General features: G+C 39.1%; 1 protein-coding gene across 4 annotated transcripts in view; it reads left to right on the plus strand.

Annotated features, from left to right (window-relative positions):
- The window catches only part of BCAT1 (branched chain amino acid transaminase 1), a 67,183-nt gene extending 46,262 nt beyond the window's left edge, over positions 1-20,921 (plus strand). For all 4 annotated transcript variants that reach the window (XM_027790499.2, XM_027790500.2, XM_055808339.1 and 1 more), the window contains 4 exons: positions 3,561-3,646; positions 5,881-6,021; positions 7,754-7,828; positions 13,460-20,921. In XM_027790499.2, coding sequence (XP_027646300.1) covers positions 3,561-3,646; positions 5,881-6,021; positions 7,754-7,828; positions 13,460-13,501 — 344 coding nt within the window. In that variant the 3' untranslated portion in view covers positions 13,502-20,921. The remainder of the gene's footprint in view (positions 1-3,560; positions 3,647-5,880; positions 6,022-7,753; positions 7,829-13,459) is intronic.
- The last annotated feature ends 2,092 nt before the right edge of the window (positions 20,922-23,013 follow it).

Genomic DNA, 23,013 nt, shown 5'->3' on the forward strand with positions numbered 1-23,013 from the left:
GAGAGGAGAAGAAAAGCCTTGGGGAAATAAGGAGGAAGAAATAGAAAGGTTCAAAACAACAACTGGGAGAGGAAGTCAACTGTTAATAATGGTGAAATCAGGGTTTCCTGGGGTCTCCTTGACCTTAAGTTCTCTTGGAATCATTTTGTTATCATTTTGGTAAAATATATTTTAGTGAATTTCTGAGCACTGTTATGGTGTGATTAGTGCTGAGCACGTCCCATATTTGGAATCTTATCTGCTACTTGTTCATAAACACAGGCATGTAAAAATTGAAGCTGTGTAATATGCAAGACCTCATTTTAAAAATCCCTTTAAACACTCTGATGGAGTTCCACTGTTACAGCATGCCTATACCATGGCTAGTTTAATGGAGCACTGAAGAGAAACCCTGACATTTTCCTTCAAATGCTTTTCCCCCCCTTTTTGCTACTATACATTTTAAGGCTTCTAGCCCATCAAAATAATTCGGGAGGCAAATGGAGTCTGTGAGCTCACAGTCTGTTTTTTTGGAGATGGACAAACTGATGTCATATGGAGCCTGGTTTGGCATCAATTCACAGAGAAGATGAGCTTTCTGGCATGCTGTGTTGTATAGTGTTATCGTCTGTGCCGCATATCAGGGCAGCAGATGTTCCTTGGGCGGCCCCAGGCTGGTAGGCATCGTATGTATACTTGACAAAATTCTACAGAGCAGGCTGTTCAAAATGCTTCGAGACTCCCATGTCCTGTCAGCTCAGTGCTGTTTGATGGCTGGTTTGGCCTGGCAACTTTTCGAACTAGCTCAAATCAATTAATATACGTTGTTGTATTGGTCTGGCTGAGATGGAGTTAATTTTCCCCACAGCAGCCCTCATAGGGCTGTGCATTGTACTGGTAGCTAGAAAGGTGTTGATGCCACACCAGTGTTTTGGCTCCTGCTGAGCAGTTCTCACACAGCATGAAGGCTGTTTCTCCAGCATTCCCCCCTCCCTCACCACTAAGCTGGGGGTGGGCAAGATCTTGGGAAGGTACATAGCCAGGACAGCTGACCCCAAACTGACTAAAGGGATATCCCATACCATGTGATGCCTGCTCAGCAGTAAAAGCTGAGAGAAAGGAGGATGAAGGGGAGGCATTCATTATTTATGACATTTCTCTTCTGGAGCAACATTAACAGCCTACTGAAGCCCCATGTCCCTATGGCCAAACATCACCTGATGATGGGAAGTGGAGAATAACATCTTTTGTTTTCCTTTGCTTCTGTATGTGACCTTTGCTGTTGCTTTATTAAACGGCCTTTGTCTTGACCCACAAATTTGGTTTTCCATCTTATTTTCTCCCCCACTATCCTGCTGAGGAGGGGAGTGTTAGAACAGCTTGATGGGCAACTGGCATCCAGCTAAGGTCAAACCACCACAGTTTTTGAGCTTAGACAGGTTCTGGCCAAGATGTGTTGCAACATCACCAAATAGAGGACATTATCTGGTGGGTAGTCACAATCTTTGGTATTAAGGTCCATGTTATTTGAGGTTTTCTGTTAGAGAAAGCGGAGCACTTGTATATAACTTGGTCACAAATGCAGAACATCAGGTTTTCAGATGTTCAGATGAGTCCTGTGGCTTATGAAAAGTTTTTAAGTCCTCTTCCTTTGATAGCTGTGCCAGAAGTAGGACCAGGCATGCATCATGATTAGGAGTGGTGCTAGACAGACTCAGAAAAGGAAAGCTATTGTTCCTGACTGTGTGAGAAAGAAGAGATCACTGCTGTACTTAGGAGTCCAGGTTAGGGAATAGCACTACGGGTGAGTCAGACGAGAGCAGAATGTATAGCCTGTTCTAGGGCAGCTTTTAAAATACATTTTGGCATGGCAGTTTACATCTATTACTTATGTATGTATAGATCCTCATAAACGGCACATGGAAGCATAGGTAGGAAAAACTCCTAGTCCGAATGAATAAATCAGAGATGGCTGCATTAAGAAGTAACAGACATTTCTTGAGAGAATGGACGGCGAGCAGCAGATTCAACAAGTAATTCCATTTATTTATCCTCCACTTCCCCTATGCCACCCCAGCTCCCAAAGTCCCCTCTTGCAGAGTGGGAGAGAGCCCATGCTGTCGCCAGTCTGGAGCACTGTATGCACTGGCTGGCAGGCAGTGTTTTTGCACAGAATTATCTAGCTGACTGCTGAAAAGAGAGTATTAAGCAGCTGAGCTCAACCTGCTCTCACAGCCCAAGGATGAATACCGTGTTTCTGTCTTCTACCCAGCTGCAAGTTTTCACAGGACCTACTGAAATATTTTTGAGACAGTGTTTCCTTTGAGTCTGTTTCAAATGGAGCCCTGGATTCAGTGATTTTTTGCAGGTAGGCAGAAAGGGACATAATAAAAACATGAAGATACATATCTTGTTCTTTAATGTGACCTAGGTAAAAATGAATCAAAAGTCTTAATGGTTTGTGGATTTAATGATCAGGATAGTATCCTTATAACATCAAGAAAGATAATGGACTCTCACTGGGAAGAGAATATTATTAGAAAAAGAAATTATGAAGAGTATTACTGGAAGATTGTGGAGGTCTTCACTTCTCAGTGGAAATCTGAGACTGTTAAAAGAGCCTGGCTGCCTGAAAGAGTAAATGCTCAGTATTCTCTGGTAATAGAAACCGCTGAGTATGCTACAAGATGGTTTAAAGTAAAAGTGATGGTTTAAAATAAAAAGATTAACTCTGATTTGCTGCAAAGGTCAGATGGAAGAATAAAGACTACATACAAACTTCTGTGTTGTAATTTGAGTATTTAGTAAGTATGGATTACCATTTAGCTACCATTTCATTAGTTACATTAGATGAACATGTATCTAATATTCTTTTTCAAGAGCAAACAAGAAAAACAAGCTAACAAACCAGACTAGTTGAATGATTTGTATTGTTGGTGCTTTTGGAATTTTATTAGGAGTGCTCTTTCTGTGTAAAGAGAAAATTGGGGGTGGGGGGTGGGAAGGATGTCTAGATGAAGACGAAGGATGATTAAGGAAGTCTTCTCTCAAGATGCATTTGGCAAGGTTTCCACTGCTTTTCTTCTTCAGTAAATGGGCCTCAAAATATCTCATAGATGTTTCATATTCACACTATGAGGTAGGTATATTGAACCCCATATTGCTAAGTGAAGTAAAGCAGTTCAGGGAAGGTCATGATATGCCCTGGGATTATTAGGCATGGCTTTCCCTGTCTACTCTGAATTTGAAAGACTGAACTATTTGGTGGTTCCCAGTAGTTACACAGCGAATCCATAATACACAGAGAAGTAAAACCTACTACTAGGCTTTAGCCATATGTTTATTAGTGTATTAAACATGTTTCTTCCCCACCCACTGAAGTATACTCAAAATGTTCCAAACACTCAGCAGCAACTTATTGGAATTGAATCTGTGTAACTTGTGTTCTTAGAGGGTAGGAAGCATTTCTGATATCATTCCACTTCTTTTTAATTTTCACGTTAGGTGTAATATGAGTAAACATTTTTTTGTTTCTTTGTTTGTTTTTCAACCAGTCTTTCTATTTCTTTTGTGTTTGACAGAAAATGAACTGGCAACGCCACCTTTAGATGGCATCATCCTTCCAGGAGTGACAAGACAAAGCATTTTGGATTTGGCACGTAACTGGGTGAGTGTTTTGACCTTGGCAGTAATGGTTTCAACTACCATGTTATAACATAGATGAAAGTAAGCATTCCTGGTGTTCAGTATCTTGAAGTTCAACTGAGCTGGTCAGATCATCGGATCACAGAATCGGTTTGACTTGTGGTTTTGGCTTGGAAGTTACCTTTAAAGGTCATCTAGTCCAACCCCTGCTGCAATGAGCAGGGGCATCTTCCACTGGATAGGTTGCTTAGAGCCCAGTCCAACCTGACCTTGGATGTTCCCAGGAATGAGACATCTACCACCTCTATGGGCATCCTGTTTCAGTGTTTCACCACTCTCACCATTAAAAATGTATTCCTTATATCTAGTCTAAATCTACCCTCTTTTAGCTTAAAACCATTATCCCATGTCCTGTTGCAACAGGTCTTGCTAAAAAGTTTGTCCCCGTCTTTCTTATAAGCCCCCTTTAAGTACTGAAATCCCTTAACCTAAAATGGGAACTAATGGCATGTTAATTCATAAGTTCTCAGCAACATCATCAGAATACCCACACCTGTCACACAGAACAATATCAAACTTGTTAAAATAGCTCTGTGTAGAATTTTACATGAAAATTCTCATTAAATCCACTGGTACCAGCAATTTAAAGCAAGGAAACAAACAATTACCACGTGTGATCACAGCTATACTTCAGTCATCAGCACACTATTTCTCTACTTAGTTCCCATGGCTCCACCTTTATTTCTAATAACTAGCATGCAGCCTAAAATCCAGCCAGAGCCTTGAAGTCATCTGTCTGCTTCCAGATTCCAGTTCTGTGATGTAACCACCAAGAACTTATTCAGACACTTGGGACTACCTCATATCTCAAATGCAGCAAACTGTTCACTCTGCCTGTACTTTATTCAAAGGTTTTATTGTGGCTTGGGTAAGAATACTGTACAGTCAAAGGCTCATCAAGCCCAGTATCCTGTCTCCTGGTTTTGGCCAGGTTATGTTTAGGGAGGAGTAACAGGAATAACACAGGCATGTATTATGCTTTTCCCCTGGTATTAACTCTCAGCTTCCAAGACTTCCTGAAATACAGTTCACAGTTTTATCACTGAAGTCTTACCTTGCAATGAAGAGAGCTAGGCATGTACTTCGTGGTGCACGTGTGCCACTTGTTGATGACCTGTGCTGAACGCTTGTGTGTCTTTATACGTATTGGTATTCCCCTAGTGCAGATACACATGCACACTTCTCAGTCCCACCTGGGGGGAGGGGGGCGTGTTTGTGAGATACCAGACTCTCATCTTGATCTTTTTGAATAATTAGGTGTCTTCTACTCTACAAAGGTTGTTCTCTTTTTCCTGACTTCTATTCCCTAACCTATCTGAAAGCCTACTTCCATGGTATCCCTGCCTCGCTTTCCAAATACTCTCCTGTCCAGAGCTAATCATGTTTTCTGCTATCGTAAGCATCTCTGTTTCATATTAAAAAGCTTGCATGTAAAACAAGGACTAAGCTTTAGTTTGGCCTGATAGGACAATGAAGTCCACATAAATCTGTGGAATGAAAATTTCAGTTTGATGTTTATTTTTCTTCTTCAAACACATCCCCTCAATCAGTTGCTATGCATTCAATCAGTTGCTATGCATTCTTCAACACTTGTAGAAGGTAAAACACTCCCTATGTTAAAACTGTCCAATGTGAATTGCTTTAGTCATACTTGCAGTACAGTTAATTTTTCTATGTGACAACCGTGTGCAGGCTACAGTGTGAAATTTCACCAGAGATTAAAGAAATATATCACATCTAGTTGGCATTGCAGGTGGAATTAACAGAATGTGTTCTACTTAGGAATTGTTTGAGAGTGGAATGCAAAGCTCTCTTGACATAACTGAGTAATTTTTTTACAAATTCTAGCATGCTAGAGACCATGAGTAGTTAGATCCTGTGTCACATAACCAATGACAAATTCTGCTGTGTTATTCCCTAATGCAATATTGATATTCTGTACCAAATCAGAGGGAAGTCCCACTTAATCATCAGCATTTTATCTGACAAACCACCGGCTTCCTTGATGGTAATTCTTTCGATTAGAGTCTATCTTGTGTGATACTGTAGGGTTTGAAAAAATCACACGATTACAGCCAAAACTTGACTGATTGCTATTAGACTAGTAGTTCTATTAGAGATGTTAAACATGGAAAACAAAAACACAAACCATTTTTAAACTTTTTACAATTTTTGTGGTTGATTCTTCTTGTGCAGGGAGAATTTAAAGTGTCTGAGCGATATATCACCATGAGTGACCTGACAACTGCCTTGGAAGAGGGCAGAGTAAAGGAGATGTTTGGTGCTGGAACAGCTTGTGTTGTATGCCCCATCTCTAACATTTTATATAAGGGCAAGGTAAGAAAATGTCTGTCTCTCTCCTCTCTTCCTTCTTTCTTCAGAATTTTATGATAATTAACTGCTGCTGAAGTGAGCTAGAAAAGGAGTGTTCCCAGAGGCTCCTGGAAAGATGAACAGTGTCAGTATGTTGTTTCCCAAGTGAATTACTGCTATGTTTTCAGAAGAGAGCTTTCTTTCTCATCTTCTGGGATTTTTTAATAGTTAAAATCATAAAAGCTTAATTCCTGGGAAAAGGAGGCGAAAAAGAAGTTACTAGCTCCCAGCCTGTTTGAAAATATAGAAAACTATGTTCTCCCACATTTCTTTTACTGAACATTTTTTCCAAAGTCGAGGCACCAGGAAAGGTGAGGAGAGGAAGGACTTTCGCAGGGAACCAAATTTTTGAGCTGCTGCCTTCTTTTCTTCTCTGGTTCCTCTCTTCTACACCCCCCATTGCAGGGAACTCAGCTGTGATGGAAGAGCTGTTTCAGGAGGGCGTACAGCTGCTTCCACCTACTAGGCACCATATGGGAGATTTCTCCTGCACAGGTAGAATTCCACAGGCATTCAGACTAAGCTGACTTGATGCTATTCAGCCAGCACAAATTTAATTGAGAAGGTTAGGTTATTGCAGCTGCATGTATGGATGTGCTTCGTTCCATTATGCTGTGGTTCAACCCTGGCCAGCAACCAAGCCCCACGCAGCCGCTTGCTCACTCCCCCTCACCCAGAGGAATGGGGAGGAGAATCAGAATGGAATATAAAACTCAAGGGTTGAGATAAGAACAATTTAATAGGTAAAGCAGCAGCCACACACACAAGCAAAGCAAAGCAAGGAATCCATTCACTACTTCCCACCAGCAGGCAGGTGTCCAGCCATCCCCAGGAAAGCCGGGCTCCATCATACGTAACGGTGACTTGGGAAGACAAATGCCATAATGCCGAATGTCCCCCCCCCCTTCCTTCTTCTTCCCCCAGTTTATATACTCAGCATGACGTCATATGCTATGGAATATTCCTATGGCTAGTTCGGGTCACTTGTCCTGGCTGTGTCCCCTCCCAATTTCATGTCCCCCTCCAGCCCTCTTGCTGGCAGGGCCCAAGAAACCAAAAAGTCCTTGATTTAGTATAAACATTACCCAGCAACAACTAAAAACATTAGTGTCCTATTAACATTGTTCTCACATCATAGCCAAAACACGGCACTGTACTAGCTACTAAGAAGAAAACTAACTCTATCCCAGCTGAAACCAGGACACATTAAATATGAAAGTACAGTGAATGTCTGTTAAGTGATACTTCTTGAATTAATAGGATGTAATAAATGTAATAATATTATCAGATACTAAGATAATATGAGAGACATCAAGGTCCTGAGTGATGGTAAGTACTGTAAATGTACCTGTTGTGTTTCTACACAATATACTTTGAAATGAAATACTACTGTATATAGTGTTACTACTCTTGTCTGTACAGCATACCTTCTGTTTTGGACAGATCTTTTGGAAGGCTTAGATTAGCCTCTGCTAAAAACAGCATGAGTTCAACTAATCTAACTTTTCACTGGCTTAGCATGCCCTCCTATAAAAACACTACAACAGCCCTTGCCTACTTGTAAGGAGGGCTAGAAAGCTTGATAAATATTTATTAAAATTGTTGATGACCCTAAGGTATTCATATGTACATGAAGTTATTATGACATGTTATTCTTTCTCTCCACACCCCTTGCCCTTTCTTTATTCCACGGCAGCATTTGCACATTCCAACTATGGAGAATGGACCTCAGTTAACAACCCGTTTCCTGAACAAGCTGAGTGATATCCAGGTAAGGTGCTTCCTCTTCTTTAACCAGATAAAATAATAAAAGGTGAACATTGGAAAACACCAGAAAATAATCTTTTTAATAGTGGTGCTATATATATATAATCTATATGAACAAATATACATTAGATGTATTGTAATATATATTTATTTTTATATATTTTGTATATATTATATAGGCTTTTATGTTTGATGTGGTTATTCTATCAATTTATGTGGTTTTTTTCCCTTGAGAAAGTATGATATGGATGGAGAGTGATTTAATTTTTCCCTGTTCATCTTGGAAGCTGGGTGAGAGTTAAGATATTACTGTTATCAGTGAAATCCAGTACTGTTGTTGTAGGTTCCTTTTTAAGGAGGAAAAAACAACATTATGGAGCATCTTGATAACACTGATCACAAATGAATATAGGCTAATCAATAAACAGATGGATGAAATAGTAAGCATTCACTGGGAACAGCCAACTGATCACCAGTTGTTTCTCAGCATCTTTCCAATTACACAGTCACTTTTTATCCTTAAAACAGTTCTTTCTTTCCTCTGTGATTTCCTAAAAATCAAAGTCTATTTGGAATCTGTGCTTGACCTCCCCGTCTGGGCACAGGAGTCAATACCATTTCAGTTAAAGTCAATTAGCAGCACATGATGACCCTTCTTATTTTAGTTGCCTGTTTTCTTTTCCTTGTTTAGTGTAGTTTATGGTGGGAGGGATTTGGGGATAGGAATAGGTCTTGGCAAGTTACAAGCCCCTTTATTTAAGGTCTGATAGCAGCTGCTTGACAGTATTGGCATGATTTTTTTCAAATTAAGTCTGATGGTTACTGTTCTATATTCTTAGCTTTTGGCTCAATATAATCTTAGATATGCTACTGCAGTTTTTATCTTCCTGCCAGTAAGCCCTGAAGTAAGAATTTTCTTGAAAGATTGAGAGATACACTGTACCACATAGCAACTCTGTGAATCCCATAAAATAATCAGAACTTTAAAAGAAAGAGCCCTAAAATTGATTTATCTTTATATTTTACAGGCCCTTTACTAGTGTGTAGAAATAATATGACACAGTGTTCTTCTGATAAGACCCCAAACAAAAACTACTTGTGAACTGCTGTCTGTTGTTGTATGTTGATCCACCTAAAATCTCATGATGAGCAGGTTCTTTATGTAATGTTATTTATCCAGTGTTTTGTGCTATATTGCAGTCCAAGTTTAAATCCATTGCTATTCATTATGGGTTTTTCTCATTGCTTAATTCAAGTAGGGTGAAGCAGTCTCAGACAAGGAAGCCAGGACATCTCGTATTGTTTCAGTGGTTCTTCTGTACTCTTGATCCTCTACATACCTTCACAGCTGCTGCTTTTCAGCATTAACTACTTTTTCCCTAGGAGTTGTAGCTCAAATGATGCAGCAAGACCACTTGACTGTTCTTCACTAGGAGGATGACATGGGATCAGCATTTCTTGTTCTTTAGAATAGTATTGGACATTTCTGGCTGCGACTCACAGAGGAAAGAATTCTTAATATTCTGGTACCTTTGTGTTGATGGCTGAGCCAACTTTCCTGGAGCCAAAAAGATACGTTCCTCCATCTTCCTGTTGTTTCAGCTGTGCCAACTGTAATGGCTTGGGATCAGGGCCTTCTCTTAAAATAGTAGGACTGGTAGTTAGGAAGATGTATAGGTGCCTTTGGTTCTAGATTTCATGATTTGTTGAGGGGAAGTAGAAGCTGAGTTTTACGTGTTCCCAGCTCAGTTACATGCAACATTTTAATCATCTTAATATATGGGAATACAAAGTAGTCTTTCTCCAGAATCCCACTACATACCACAGTTTTATTTCATCTTTCTCGTCCCGAGTGCCTGATACACCTATCTAAAATAACATCTGGTGCCCATCACTTTTTTTGTTGTTGTCATATGTCCAGATTTATTATACACTTTTCATTGTGGTACATATGAATCACTATTCCTATAGCTCTCTGCTCTATATTAAAGAGCATGTCAAGTATCTAATGTCTGAAAACACTTGTGTAATTCCTGTGTTACCTTCTGAGGTCTAGGTGATGCTTTTGCGATGTACATTAGGGCCTTCAGCAATTTGTGATCAGTTTGAGTCTTCACTGATCACTTCTAATTGTAGTCATGGAACCGCTCAGCATCAGAAAGAGTCAAAGCCAGTTCCAGCACCTTGTTGAGTGTTATGTGTGGAGTAGGTACTGCTTTAACAGTTTGTGTCATGAGACAAGCACGTGCCTTCTCTAGAAGAGTGGCTTGTGAAATCCAGAATTCTATTTCAGAAGACAACACTGGAACATGTGTCTTTCTCCCTTGGCCAATAGATGATGAGTGGATTATTAAGACAAATCCATCCAGCCTGCTCCCTGAGGCTTCCTCCCATGCCCTCCCCAATCACCCTGTTTTTCCACCCCCAACCAAGGATCAGGAGGTGGCTGAAAAAGTGTAGATTGCTTCTAGCGATTATCTTTCTTGGAGCTTTTCACTTTACAACTATGCATATGTACCTTTTTGCCTTTCAACTATGTACATAACTTGTGTTCATTAGTTACATACCAAGAGTAAATCCATCACTGCTGGAAAGTGCTGGACTATTATGTGTATGTTTACTTCTGGGTTTTCGTCCTTCTTTAAAAAAGCCAGGAGACTTAGAACACTTCATTGTTAGAAACATGATTTTGAAGCGGGTGATGGCTGCTTCCCATGTAAGAGTCAGGCAGTGGTTGCTGATTGTGTTTCTTCACTTTTCTGTGGAGAGATGAGCTCATATCCAAACAGACCCCAGGTTGTCATACAGAAAACAGTGCTGCAACACACAAAATGGAATATATAATATTCTTAAAATGTCAGGGGATTTTTTAGGATCTTTCACAAAGACCTTTTGTGTATTCTACCAGGAGGGCATGTCGGAGGGAGGTCTCTTTACAGTATCATTGGACTATTGTCATATCATTTGGACAGTCTTGAGGCTGTTATTCCAAAGAACGTTCAAGTTCTGAAGAGTAAAATGCAATGGAAATGACAGCCAAACACAACTTTGGTCTCTGTGCTCTGCTGTTGCCTGAACTAGGGTGATGTATCCATTTCATGTTGGACAATGGACATTTGTAAAAAAGTAAAAATTCTCAGTACCAACATTGTCCTTCATTTGAACCTGTGACCAAGAGGTGCAGGGCTCCATATCCAACATCATTATACTGATTCCCTTGTGTACAACACATGCTTTTTTAACATTTTCAGATTATCTTCATTATTGCGTTTCCAAGTCTGTTTTCTTGCTGCTCGTTCTTTTGCAAGTCTTCTGTGTTAAACAGGATTTCTTTGGATTTGAACAGCTGTTCAGTGGAACTAGAGCTAGAGTGACAAATTAGAAACTCATGGGCAGAACTGATTCTATTTCTCATGCTAGTTGAGAGAAATAGTAGAAGCACTGCAATACATATTTCCCTTTCTATCACTGAGTGGAAGTCATGATTACTTAAGGCTGATAAAGATTTTGGATTAAGTAATTTACATTGTGTACAGTAATGGTGTGCTTATGAATGAGTTAGTCATAGTACACATGTCTTCTAGAACTGTTTGAATTAGATGATTTAAAGGGATTCTTTTCTCTGGGAATACACTCACTGAAATACCAGTCATGTTTTTGTGGGTTTGTATTCCATGCTTTGAGAATAAATAAAGCTTTTGCTATACCCTTTAAAGTATACATCAGGATGCAGCTTGGAAGGGATAGATAGAAGGTAAGATATATTGTTTATACTACATGATATAAAATAGATTTAAACACTGCAGTCAAACAGCAGTAAATAGCCTGTTAGTCAAAACCCTTCTCTTTCTCAGAGTTGCACAATCTAAATGGGTAGGCCAGCAGAAAAGCAATCAGGGAAGGAGAATGCGTGTGTTAATTTTTACAAAGCAAGACCTGGGACAGGGTGGGCAAGAGGGATGGGATTGACTAGCCTGAGGTCACAAAGTCTTTGACAAAATCAGAAGAGGAAGCTAAATCTGCTTTTATTTCTGGGATGAAAATATCTTAATTGTGGTATAACATCTACATTGCTTTGTTAATTCTGGAAGCAGGTTCAAACTGCAGTCTAGTGGCAACTCAGACCGGCCCTTGCAATTTCTGAAGTCAGCAGCAGCGCATTAGATGATACTACTACCTAAAGCCAGCAAAACTTTCAAATAACCCCCTGGCCTTTGCCTGCTTTCTGATTTGGGGTAGGTGGGGGTAACACCTTTTCTCTAAGAAGCAGTGATACGAAGGTCAAAGACATCTCTTTTTCTTCTTCTTTTTTTCTCCTCCCTTTGTCCCCATCTTCACAAAATTGCCACACATGAAGGTAATCCAGTGCTTTGTGGTTAAACGGATGATACATTTGCTTTTCCTTGGTTAGAGTTCCCAAGGCAGCCACACTGACATCTGGGAATGTAAGCTGGAAATCCTTTGAACAAGTAATTTATCCAAGGTCCTGTGTAGCACCATATCAGTTTTTAGTCAACCACATCACAGGCTGCAGAACAGGAGCAGCAGAATTAGTAATGAAAAGAAAAAGTAGATGTGGAGGTCATTTAGAGGCTTTACCCACTGGAGTAAAGAGTAAACCACAAGCACACTGAACATCATTCCTTTGTGGATCTAGAAATGTGTTTTTTTCTGGCTGATCCTGATTTGGAGCTGTTGTCTTTCCCCTGCTTTAATGTCCCTTTATCTCCTTTCCGGCTGATGCAGAACCTGGATTGGAGGAGTTTCCTTTCATCCTCTCTGGAGAAATTATCATCACGTGATCTTTTCAGCCTACATAAAGCCTCTAAAACCAGTCTTTATTCCTTGGTGAACAGTGTTTTGAAGCTTCTTGAACATGGTACTATGAGGGCAAGGGCTCCCAACTTACAACTGCTAGTAGTCTATCCACAGCAGTGCTTTGCTTATATGCTTGAGCCCTGTGTGCATTTTTGGGGCTCTCTGGAGCATTGTTTACAGGAATGGTGACAAAGAGCTTTAGAACACGGAGTCAGTTTAACAACCAAAAGTGCTGCCTTGGGACTGTATCCCCCCTGGAAGGGATACAGCTCCACGTGGTAGCTTGCCTTCATTTCTGTGTGGTGATCCTGTTGGTTTGCATATGGAAAGACAACTTGTTTTATTTGGGTTACAGTTCTCTCTAATTTTACTCTGTGGTATTTGTGATGGGTTTTATTTCACATTCAACCAGAATGCTGTAATAAAAAGCCACCCTGAAAATAAAAAGAAAGAAAACCAAATGTGTTTGTTTATTGGAGCTGGAGCAGGGGCATACTTATATATGAATTACTGAACTGACCTCAGGGAATAACTATTAAACTGATGGAAAGCTCTGGTGAAGCAGGACTATTCTGTATCATCTCTAGTGAGTCTCAGTATCGCTCCTTTCTAGTCTGCCTGTCAGAAGGTGGATAAAGCTTCAAGCTGCCTTTAGGCTTCACTCAAATCAGAGACAGAAGTAACGACAAGAAGTAGTGTATAGTACTATCAGGATGGTGGATGTGAGTATCTCTGAGGATAGACCAAAGAAGTTATAATAATTGTACACTGTTACTTTTAACTTTTATTCTTAAACTCCCCATTTGCTTCGTTTCAGTATGGAAGAGAAGACAGCGACTGGGCAGTGCTGGTGTCATGAAAGTGGAAGAGTTCAGACCCTCCAGACAGAACAGACATGAATAACAACAACTTCTGTAGCTGCCTGTGTGTAGCATAGTTTCTATATCAGTTTGCTCCCCAGGATGATTGTTTCCACAATCCGGTGAATGTGAACACAATCATTTTGATTTTTACTGTAATCCTGTTGGTAGAAGCCTGTCTTCTTGGTAGAGGTGCTAAATATTAGCAATAGAACTTACCTAATGGTTTTCTTAGTGCCTCCTTGTATCTTATGTGGTCTGAAAACTTGTAAAATGCTCTTCAACTGCTCTTCAGTTTGATTTGTTTTAACTGCCATCACCAGCAGAGCACATCATATAGCACAAGGACGCTGCCTGCTAGCTGGCCGCAGGGTTCTATTGACATTATTCTGCCTTTTGCTCTGTGTTCAGGAAACAAGTTTAGCCACACATTCTTTTTTTTCATATTCTGCTTGTATGGGAGATTCCTGCATTTGCATAGCCCTCTAGATTCCCCTGTGCATAGCCTCTCAAATAACAGCTCTGTCCTTTAGGCCAAATTTCTGAATCGATCTAGTCTGCAATACACTCCCTATTGGCCTATTGCCTTTCCCTCCATAGGGATATGCAGTGGCTGCTTGGGCAGTGCGTACCTCTTTAACAGTTGAATACATCCTTCCATATGTGATTTACAGGGCTGGGTCAAGCCCTGCTGAGACAAGAATTACCTTTTGTCTGGCCTAGCACAGAGCCGGGCACACGGACAGTGTTGCCTTCCAGGCAAATGTCTAGAAAATAAGATTAGACAACTGTGGCTGTGAAAGTTGAACCGCTCTTCACAGCAACCAAACCTTTGGGTGGAGGAATTTCTTTCATCATTCAGTCACATGATTTAGATCAGCAAAATGTTTTTCTTGTCCCTTTCACCACTCCGTATGAAATCTATTCAGCGTCCATTGACACGTGTACTTTAATAAGAGCCTTCCTATTAAGGAACAAGCTGTGTTGTCAACAGAAAATATCTAGCAAAATAAGGAAAGATATTTCATTTAAACCGTGGTTTCATTCTGTTTAAGCGCATACTTCTTCATACACCGCTACTCTCTCACATGCAGTCTTGGTACTATTGGAAGCGATATAAAGCATGTAGCCCACAGTTAGGGAACATTCACTAACAATCATACTGTAATATTTATTAGCTTTCTCTTTTTGCACACAGCTTTGTTGAACAGCTTTAAGATACCTCTTGCCAAAAAGGATCACCGTATCAATGTTCCAAAGTGCTACTTCAGTGTAAAACTGGTGAAACTTTACTGACACTAATGGAGTCCTATAAGGAGTAAAAGTGAAACATTTATTGCCATAGTTTCCAGTAGAGATGCACCAGTATGAAGGGACATTTTTAGCACTTTATTATTTTTTTTAAGACACAAGAATATCTCTCCCATGCTTTATAAATCTTTGTAGTTATTGGCATATGTTATCATAGCTTAAAAAGGCAAAATATAATTTCTAATAGACCATCCATGCCTTATGCAACTGCTAAAAAGTAGCCTTATGGCTTTCCTGTTCATTTTTTGTCAGATTTTAAAGACAACCCCTGCTTAGCTATCCTTTCTTTTGCTCCCTCACATCATGACTTTTACTATCTTTCACTGCAGTCCAATTTAATCTTTTAATGAAGAACAGTTGAAGGTTCTCTCTGACAACGTAACCATTGTTAAAATTTGTTGGATAGTTTTCTCTTTAGAATACAGCTGCAAGCACAAAATGTTGTTTCACTTACAGTAGCAATAGTATTGTGTGTCTGCTTTTCTGACCATTTGAATCTGTATCATGTGCTGGTCTTCGTTCAGTATCTTACTATGTATCGTAAGCTGCTCGTAGTCTTTCTTTTATTTAATTAGATAGGTGGTAAAACTAACATGGGGAATATGTCAAGATGCGATGTGGGGTAGAGAGTTTTATCCAATGGGACAAGTATCATAACTAAAGAGTGCCTTTAACTAGAGTGTGGCATGGAGCTCTCTGAAGAGTGTGTAATGAGCAACCACATGTGGCTTCCTGTTACTGAACTCTCTAATCAGTCCCCTCATGTTCCTCTTGGATTTAGCAGCAAAAGGAAAAGTGGGAATGTCTAACTTCAGATGCATGGCGAAGAGGTTGTACGATACCTTAACATCTCAGGATGTTGATAGAGTTAGCAAGTATCATATATCAAAAGTCCCCACAAAGGCATCAGTATAGCAGCAGTAATCTATTCCCTGGTCAGAATGAGTAAGGACCAGTTAGAAGAATTATTTTACTGTGGTGTCAACCTAAAAGTGTAAAACTCTTCTTAAATTGGCTGCAAGTAATTTCATGTGAGGAAACGAGGCAGTTTCATTTGTTGTGGTTTGCACGGTTTCCTGCACTGATCGGAGAGATACCTTTCCTTTTACTGCCCATTTTGAGCTGATGGAGACTTCAAAATGATGAGAGCTGAAACTGAAATGATCCACAGAAATGTGTAGACTTTTCTGGCATAGAAGAATGAAAACATGTAGTGTGTATATGTTAGTTGTCTTTAACATCTTGGTTAATTGCTTTACGCTGGCTATGTCAACTCAAAGTTGTACTTATTTCCAAACAGGAACCAGGTGAATAGGTTCTCAATTTTAAACTTTAAAACCTAAATAAGGGAGCTGACAGGTCAGTATAATACAGGAAATTCTTCTAATGTTGCATGCTGTCCTACCCTGCATTCTGCCACTGCTTTTTTATCCTGTTAACCAAAGGAAAAAAAAAATGTAAATAACAGTATTTGGTATTGTATTCTTCCTATTTTTGCCTGTACAATTTAGGAGGGGACTGTGGTATTCCCTGAGCTAATAATAGATTGTAAAAGAACATCTGCACATCTTTTCTCCGTGTGCCCTATTTGTTTAATTGCAACAGACTTACATAGAAAGAGTATGATACATCATATCTAGGCAATTATTCATTCTTCATCACTGAGTTATGGTTCTGGTAATTGATCTTTTAAGACATAAGAAAGTCTAACATTAGGAAAATTAGAAACTGTTCAAAAAAGATAAATTAATATTGTTTTGTGATATTTGCATAATTGGCTGCAATTATTTAATGTTTAATCGGATTGATCAAATGAGATTCAGCCTTTCACATGCTTATGTTTTACAAACACTGGTACTTTAAAATGATAATAATGAACTCTTAATTTTCATATGTTCTTTCTTCTCCCCTTCATTCTTTTGATTATTATTTTCAGTATTGAGCATGTCCTTACTTTTCAGTTTGGTGAGCACGATTCATGCATAGGAAAGAAGTCCTTCAAATGAGAGAACTTTTCATGAGACCTGCATTTCATACAAGCTCTTCTGATGCCAAGAGTTACGGCCTCAGCAACTGACATTAACTAGATTCTTAACTGCAATAAGGGCAAATTGACTGAGAATTTCCAGTGACAGTCTCTGGTGAGAATGCTAATAAAGGTTCCTCCTTCAGGTAGATAATCTCTTCAGTCTGTAACAATGCAAAGCAAATGATTTTTTGGGATATAGAAGGGAAGTCTGATAAAACAAAAATCAAGATAGTGAGAGATCTCTCTGCTCAGCCATTGTTTACACCTGTTCAACTATCTCAAGCCAAAAAGCAGTTATCCTTTCTAGATAAACTCATGTTTAGGGCTTATGTAATTCAACAGAGAGATATCACTGATCCTCTCCTGTATACTTATTTTATACTTATTTCTCCTCAGGTTTGAAGAGTGGTAATTTAGAGAAATGTGATACTTGAGTCATTTGGAGTGCAAGTTATTTGAAAGGTCTGTCTAATACATGGTCTTCCAAGGAGGTAGACAGAAAAACAGCTGGGACCCATCTCATAGCTGCCTAATTAGAGGAGGAGCCCTCTTGAATTCAATGACCTCTCCCAAACAATCTGCATAATCTCGACAGACTGCTTAGTGTGAGCTGTCTATTGATAGTGCCTTGCAATGAAATAGGATACAGAGGAGGTGGCACAGCCTGCCAGTCTGTGGCACACTGGCTCTCTCTGCATGGGATTCACCTTAGTGATGCTAAGTTTTAATGTTCTGGTGTCAGGCTCGTATACTGAGAGGTGGGCAGGCATAAATGATGGTTGAGCATGCCCTGAGGTGGGTTGTTCCCTGCTGTCTTTCTCTCCCTTCCAAACAGACTTGCAGCCCCTTTTCCCCAGCCGCCTATCATGATACCATTTGGTCTCATGTCTAACAGTGACCATTTAAGCAAATTTTGCACGTTCTTTTTGCTTTTAGCCATAGTGGCCGTTTAAAAAAAACAACAAAGTTTTGTTCATCTTGCAGGTGTTCAAGATCAGAATTGTACTTTGCCATCTGCATATGTAATTCCTGAATAGACTACCACTGACTTTGTGACCCTGGAAAAGTTACCTAACTTCTTTGTAAATGCAGAGTAGTAGTACTACCACTTATACCACTTTTAACTCGAATCCAAACTTTTGCATAAAAAGTTATTTTACTACAGACCAAATAAGCTTTCCAGAAAGCTTTTTAAGCAGCAGAGAAAGATACCATGTAAAGTCCAGTATTTCAAGGGTTGCTTTAGAGTAGAAGTATCTTGATTATACAGGAGAAAACCATTATTTGAATGAGAAATATGTTTAAGGTTTGCTGTATGAACCCATAAACAAGTAAAACATGTAGTTCAGAATATAAAGGACCATACAGAAAGATCTTGAAAAGAGAATTCACTGCCACCTCTCAAACAATGCTATCTTATTGAGAAGTGATGCTTGAAGGAAGTCTTGTACCTCTCAATGCAGAGTCATTAGATTACAACTATTCTACAGGTACGCTTCGTCATGTAGCACTTGTGACAGACCTCTTTATCAATCTTGACTACAAATTTTCTAAACTGCAGTATTTAGCAATTGGGGAGTGTCAGCTGTGTTTTACTGTATTTTGTCACTGTCCTCAAGATTTGGAAAAATAATTCATAGGTCCTAAATCATTTAAGCTAAGTAACTTCTTAGTAAGTGTATTTTTAGTCATAATGGCAAAAGAGAGGACTGATATTGCATTGGTGAAAAAAACTGTTGTAGCAGTCCTTCTGTCTGTGCCTTCCTTTAAGTATGATGGTTATTGGTGGGAATTCCAGGATATTTTCCCTGATTATGCAAAATCTGAGTGCCGTCTACAGCACAGTTGGCAAATATATCCCCAACTCCATAAACAAAACTAACTTAGCCATTACCTTGAGCTAGAACAGTCAAGCACATTAGGACTTAGCAGGTGTGGAACAACATTGAATTAGAGTGGTCAAGCCATTGGAATTAGTAGCTCAGATAGAAACAAATCTCACTAACCACGCTGGCAAGGTTAATCACACCCAAATAATGGATTTTAAATTTGCTAGTAATAACAGAATGGCTAGATCCTTGTCCCTCTATCTGAACATGAATTTATACCATTTGCTTATCTTAAAACTTAATTTATTCAGTCTGATTTTTACCACAGTCCTAAATTCTCATGCCATGCTTTTAAAAAGAGTCTTAAATTTCATGTTCCTAGGAGGATCTTAAGGAAGATTTAAGACCTTGATATATAATTTTCAAGTCTGTAAAAAAACAGCTGGATAAAGTTAAGGTAGAAAAAGAGAAGGCAACTTTGTGGAAGAAAGTAACTACAGTGTTCCAAATGGTTTCCCAACACTGATAATTCTTGGGTTTTTTACCAGAGAGGTATGCAGGGGATAGTACATAAAAAAAGCGTACTTTTTTCTTTCCTTCTTTTTTTTCTCTCTCTCTTTTTTTTTTTCCTTCTTTTTCTAAGCAAGAGTTGGGAAGGTTTCTAAGAGCTGGTTCTCTTAGTAATACTAATTCTTTATAGAACTTGATTCTGTCAGGCTTAGAGCAGTCATTTAAGTGTGAGATGGAAGATTTCAGAAGTTATTTCACGTGGTACTATCTTGCATGAACAAGTTTTCTTTCATTTTATGATCAAAGTGATCAAGATATGAACATGGAATCTTTAAATTTTGCACCTTTTAATAAAAAATTTTGCTTTTCATTTTAGAATTCTGATACAGCATCACTGAACTATTATATTGAACTATCATGTCTCAGTAGGTTATGAGAAGAAAGGAAACATTCAATTATGTAATCACCTTCTTCCTGTATGGCAAATCCCCTCTTCATTATGATTTGGCCACCACAAGAATTGTGACTTCTTCAGCTGAAATAACAGGTTTTTTCTCTACTGTACCCTACTAGTGCACTCTCGGATTTTTAGTAAGTACTAAGTGCTTGCAGCAAATGTGAGAGCAAAAAGTGAAGTGAAAAGTCTTCTCTTTCCAGAACAGGCATGCTAAGGAAGGAGAGTAAAATTACTCATCAAGTTGGTCAAGACAGGAGGTCCGAACAACTTCATTACCGTTCTCATTCAGTCCAAAACAGAGACTACTCACGTATACCAAATGTCTAGCAGGATAGTAGATTGCTATTGCTATTTAAGATTGCTGTTATTCAGTTACTTAAATACATAGATCTATGCTTACGTTTTCATAACTTGGGCCTTAGTATCTTGACTGAAATCTGCCACGCACATGTCACGAAACAGTAAAATAATAGATCAAAACAAACAGGTAAAGCTCCAGATATCTAACAGTGAGAAACTGTTTTCTACAGGTCAGTGGCCTATTCTCTTCCCATAATTTATATTCATTTTCTAATGGCCTGATAGTTGACTAGAACCGCAAATAGGAGACAAATGCATCATTAACTCTGCTCTATAGTTGAGGATGTTAACGTGAATCTATTCCCTCCATCTCCTGGGGAGACAGCTTGGACTCTAGCTTGGCCACTGTAGTAGAGAGTGACAGAATGTAAAATGTTCTTTGCCGTGATGGAGACAAGAGTTTTATCTGAAGCTAATTGCAAACAGTTTCTGTTAAAACAATAAATGTGAAAAGACATATGGCCCAGCCTACCTGACTTTCAAGGCATTTAGAAGGGTGCAGTAATAGTTACTGGAATTGTAGCGTATAAGCAGTGGGAAGTTAGCAACTAAAAGAGGGAGAAGTAAACACCTCTGAAGGGTCTCTCTTTTCTCAAATGTTAAAGTTAACTGGGTATTTTACAAGGATCTGAACATATAAAAGCAGTAAGGGACAGATGTGTGAAAAAATACTGGATAAACTAAAGGAAACTCTACCTCATTCTTCTCTAAAGGTTTTGTAGAAGCACAATTAAGCGCTCCTAATGGCATTGTTATGTACCGACCATCTGGCATGAAAGAAACACTTTATATTTGTATGTCTATAAATCCTGTAATAACTGTATTTTGCTGGCAGTAGAAACAGTCTATACTATTTGCAGTTTTCCTCATCAAATCTGTAATTACGCAATGTTTCTGTCTCCAATAAAGGAATTTAATGGGCACCTGTTTGTGGCATGTTATGAAATCATCACTGTTGAGTACAGCTAACTAAGCATAATTATCCCATAGATGGGAGCTTTTATGAAATAAATTCTTGAAGGCTGGATGAAAAGAAAAAAGAGTTACCAAATGAAGTGTGGCACCTAAGAACAGCAAAGCAAGATACAAGTGGTAAGAGATAAGCTAACTCTGTAATCAAAATGCAAAGCCTATATTCTGCCTTCCACTGAATTCTAAGGATGACACTCAGAGGGAAGAGTGAGGTCTTAACAACAGCAGACATGCGTCTACCCTGCCAAGCCTGGAGGCTGAGCCTGTGTGTCCACTGACAGTAAAATGCTGGACAAATCAAGCAGCAAAACTACCTACCTGCTAACCATGTTGTCATGAAACAGCTTTTTAATGTGCCAGGACCACGTAGCAGTGATTGAATACAGCCCCCATTCTACAGGGTTTGGGACGATGAACTCAAGAGAGAAAGCCAGAAAACAACTTCATACTTTGAGCACTTACTTCATGAGGCGGTTTTGAATAGTCATTAAGGTATGTCAACCGATGGGAAGCCCTTTGAAGATGGAAAGTGCTGAAAAGTGGGTGGTGTTAAAATCTTGACATTTGCCATGTGTAATAGCTATATTTACCAAAATTCTTGACATACTCCCCCTTTTCAGTGCAGGGAATACTGTGATTAAAGGTAGTACTAATCCATGCTGTGGTAAAGTACACATCAGGGTAAATTTTCCATCTGATTTGGTTCTCAGTGACTTCAGGGAAAGCTGGCATGGATACAGGACACTTTAAAGAAGCTATAGATAGGCAAGTACTGAAAGTTGTTAATTACTGCTAGGAGAACGAGCCTAACATGTCAGAATCAGGCTTTATTCCTGTAGTTTGGCTTCTCCTCTTTAATCCGGAGGGGACCTTTCTTAATTGTAACTCTAGCTTGAGCTTCAGTAAGACAGCCTTCAAAACTTGCTTATCCCAAGTAGTAGTAATTTGAGGACTGATCCTACAAGGTGCTGAGTGGGCTTCAGAGACAGAGAGAACTATGCCTTTTAACAAAACTTAAAAAGACCCCCATTTTCATCCCTTTTGAAGCCTCACAATAGCTGGCAAGAGTTCTGTTCAGCAAAGCACTTGCAGTACCACCGCCAGCAGTGTGTTCTTGGGGATGGAGAGGATCAGTTCTGAGGTCTCTGATCTGGGATACAGTCGTGTAAAGTTGATATGACCCCCCCCCCCCCCCCAAAAAAAAAATAATCAGTTTTAAAATAACACAGCGGGAGGACAAAGCAGAAGGAAAAAACTGCTTTCTATACATATAACCAGGGCAAGGAAACAAAGCTGGGCATTCCAATATATGCAGAATTAGAAATGCCAGTTTTGAGGGTATTCAACAAAAGTGCTGAATTTCAGTTTTTCTTCTTCCTTTCCTTTTGCTCAGTGTTCTGATATTGTGGCATCATGGTGATTTTAACAGAGCTTCTAAAGAATTACCCTGCTGCCAAGAAGAGCAAAATTTTCTGTAGTAGCACCTTCGCTGTTCTGGATGCTTCTCTAATGAGAACTTGTAAAAGAAAATATAAGAATGTGGAAGGTGTCTACTCTCTCTCCCATGGGAATGATTTTTAATGCCAGGTAAGAAAATGTTTGTCCTGCTTCATCTGCAGGTGGTATTATATTATATCTGTACAAATTTAGGATATTAAATTCTAAGCATTACTGATGCCAGATTATACAAGACAGTTTATCTTAATTTAAGTTCTTGTGGGTCATTCAAAGAAATTACGTTCTTTTGACATGATTTCAAAAAAATCTCTGGTTTATAACCTTTTTTTTTTCTTCTTCTCCATTTTGCTCATGGAGTAATGATTTTTGAAGGTTCAACTTTGGTCAGTTTATGCTCTTAGTGGTATATAGGCATTTATCCTTTACTTTGAAGGCTGTGTAGGCTAACATTTCTTTAGAGTGAGGTAAAGAAAATTCATATGTAAAGAAAATATCCTAACCAATCTCAGTATTTGTGAGAGAAATACCTAACTCTAAAGGATAAACTGAAAAACTTGTTTAAAATGGGTGAGTTCTAACCACAGA

This window comes from Falco peregrinus, chromosome 6 (assembly GCF_023634155.1).
Source record: "Falco peregrinus isolate bFalPer1 chromosome 6, bFalPer1.pri, whole genome shotgun sequence".
NCBI lineage: Eukaryota > Metazoa > Chordata > Aves > Falconiformes > Falconidae > Falco > Falco peregrinus.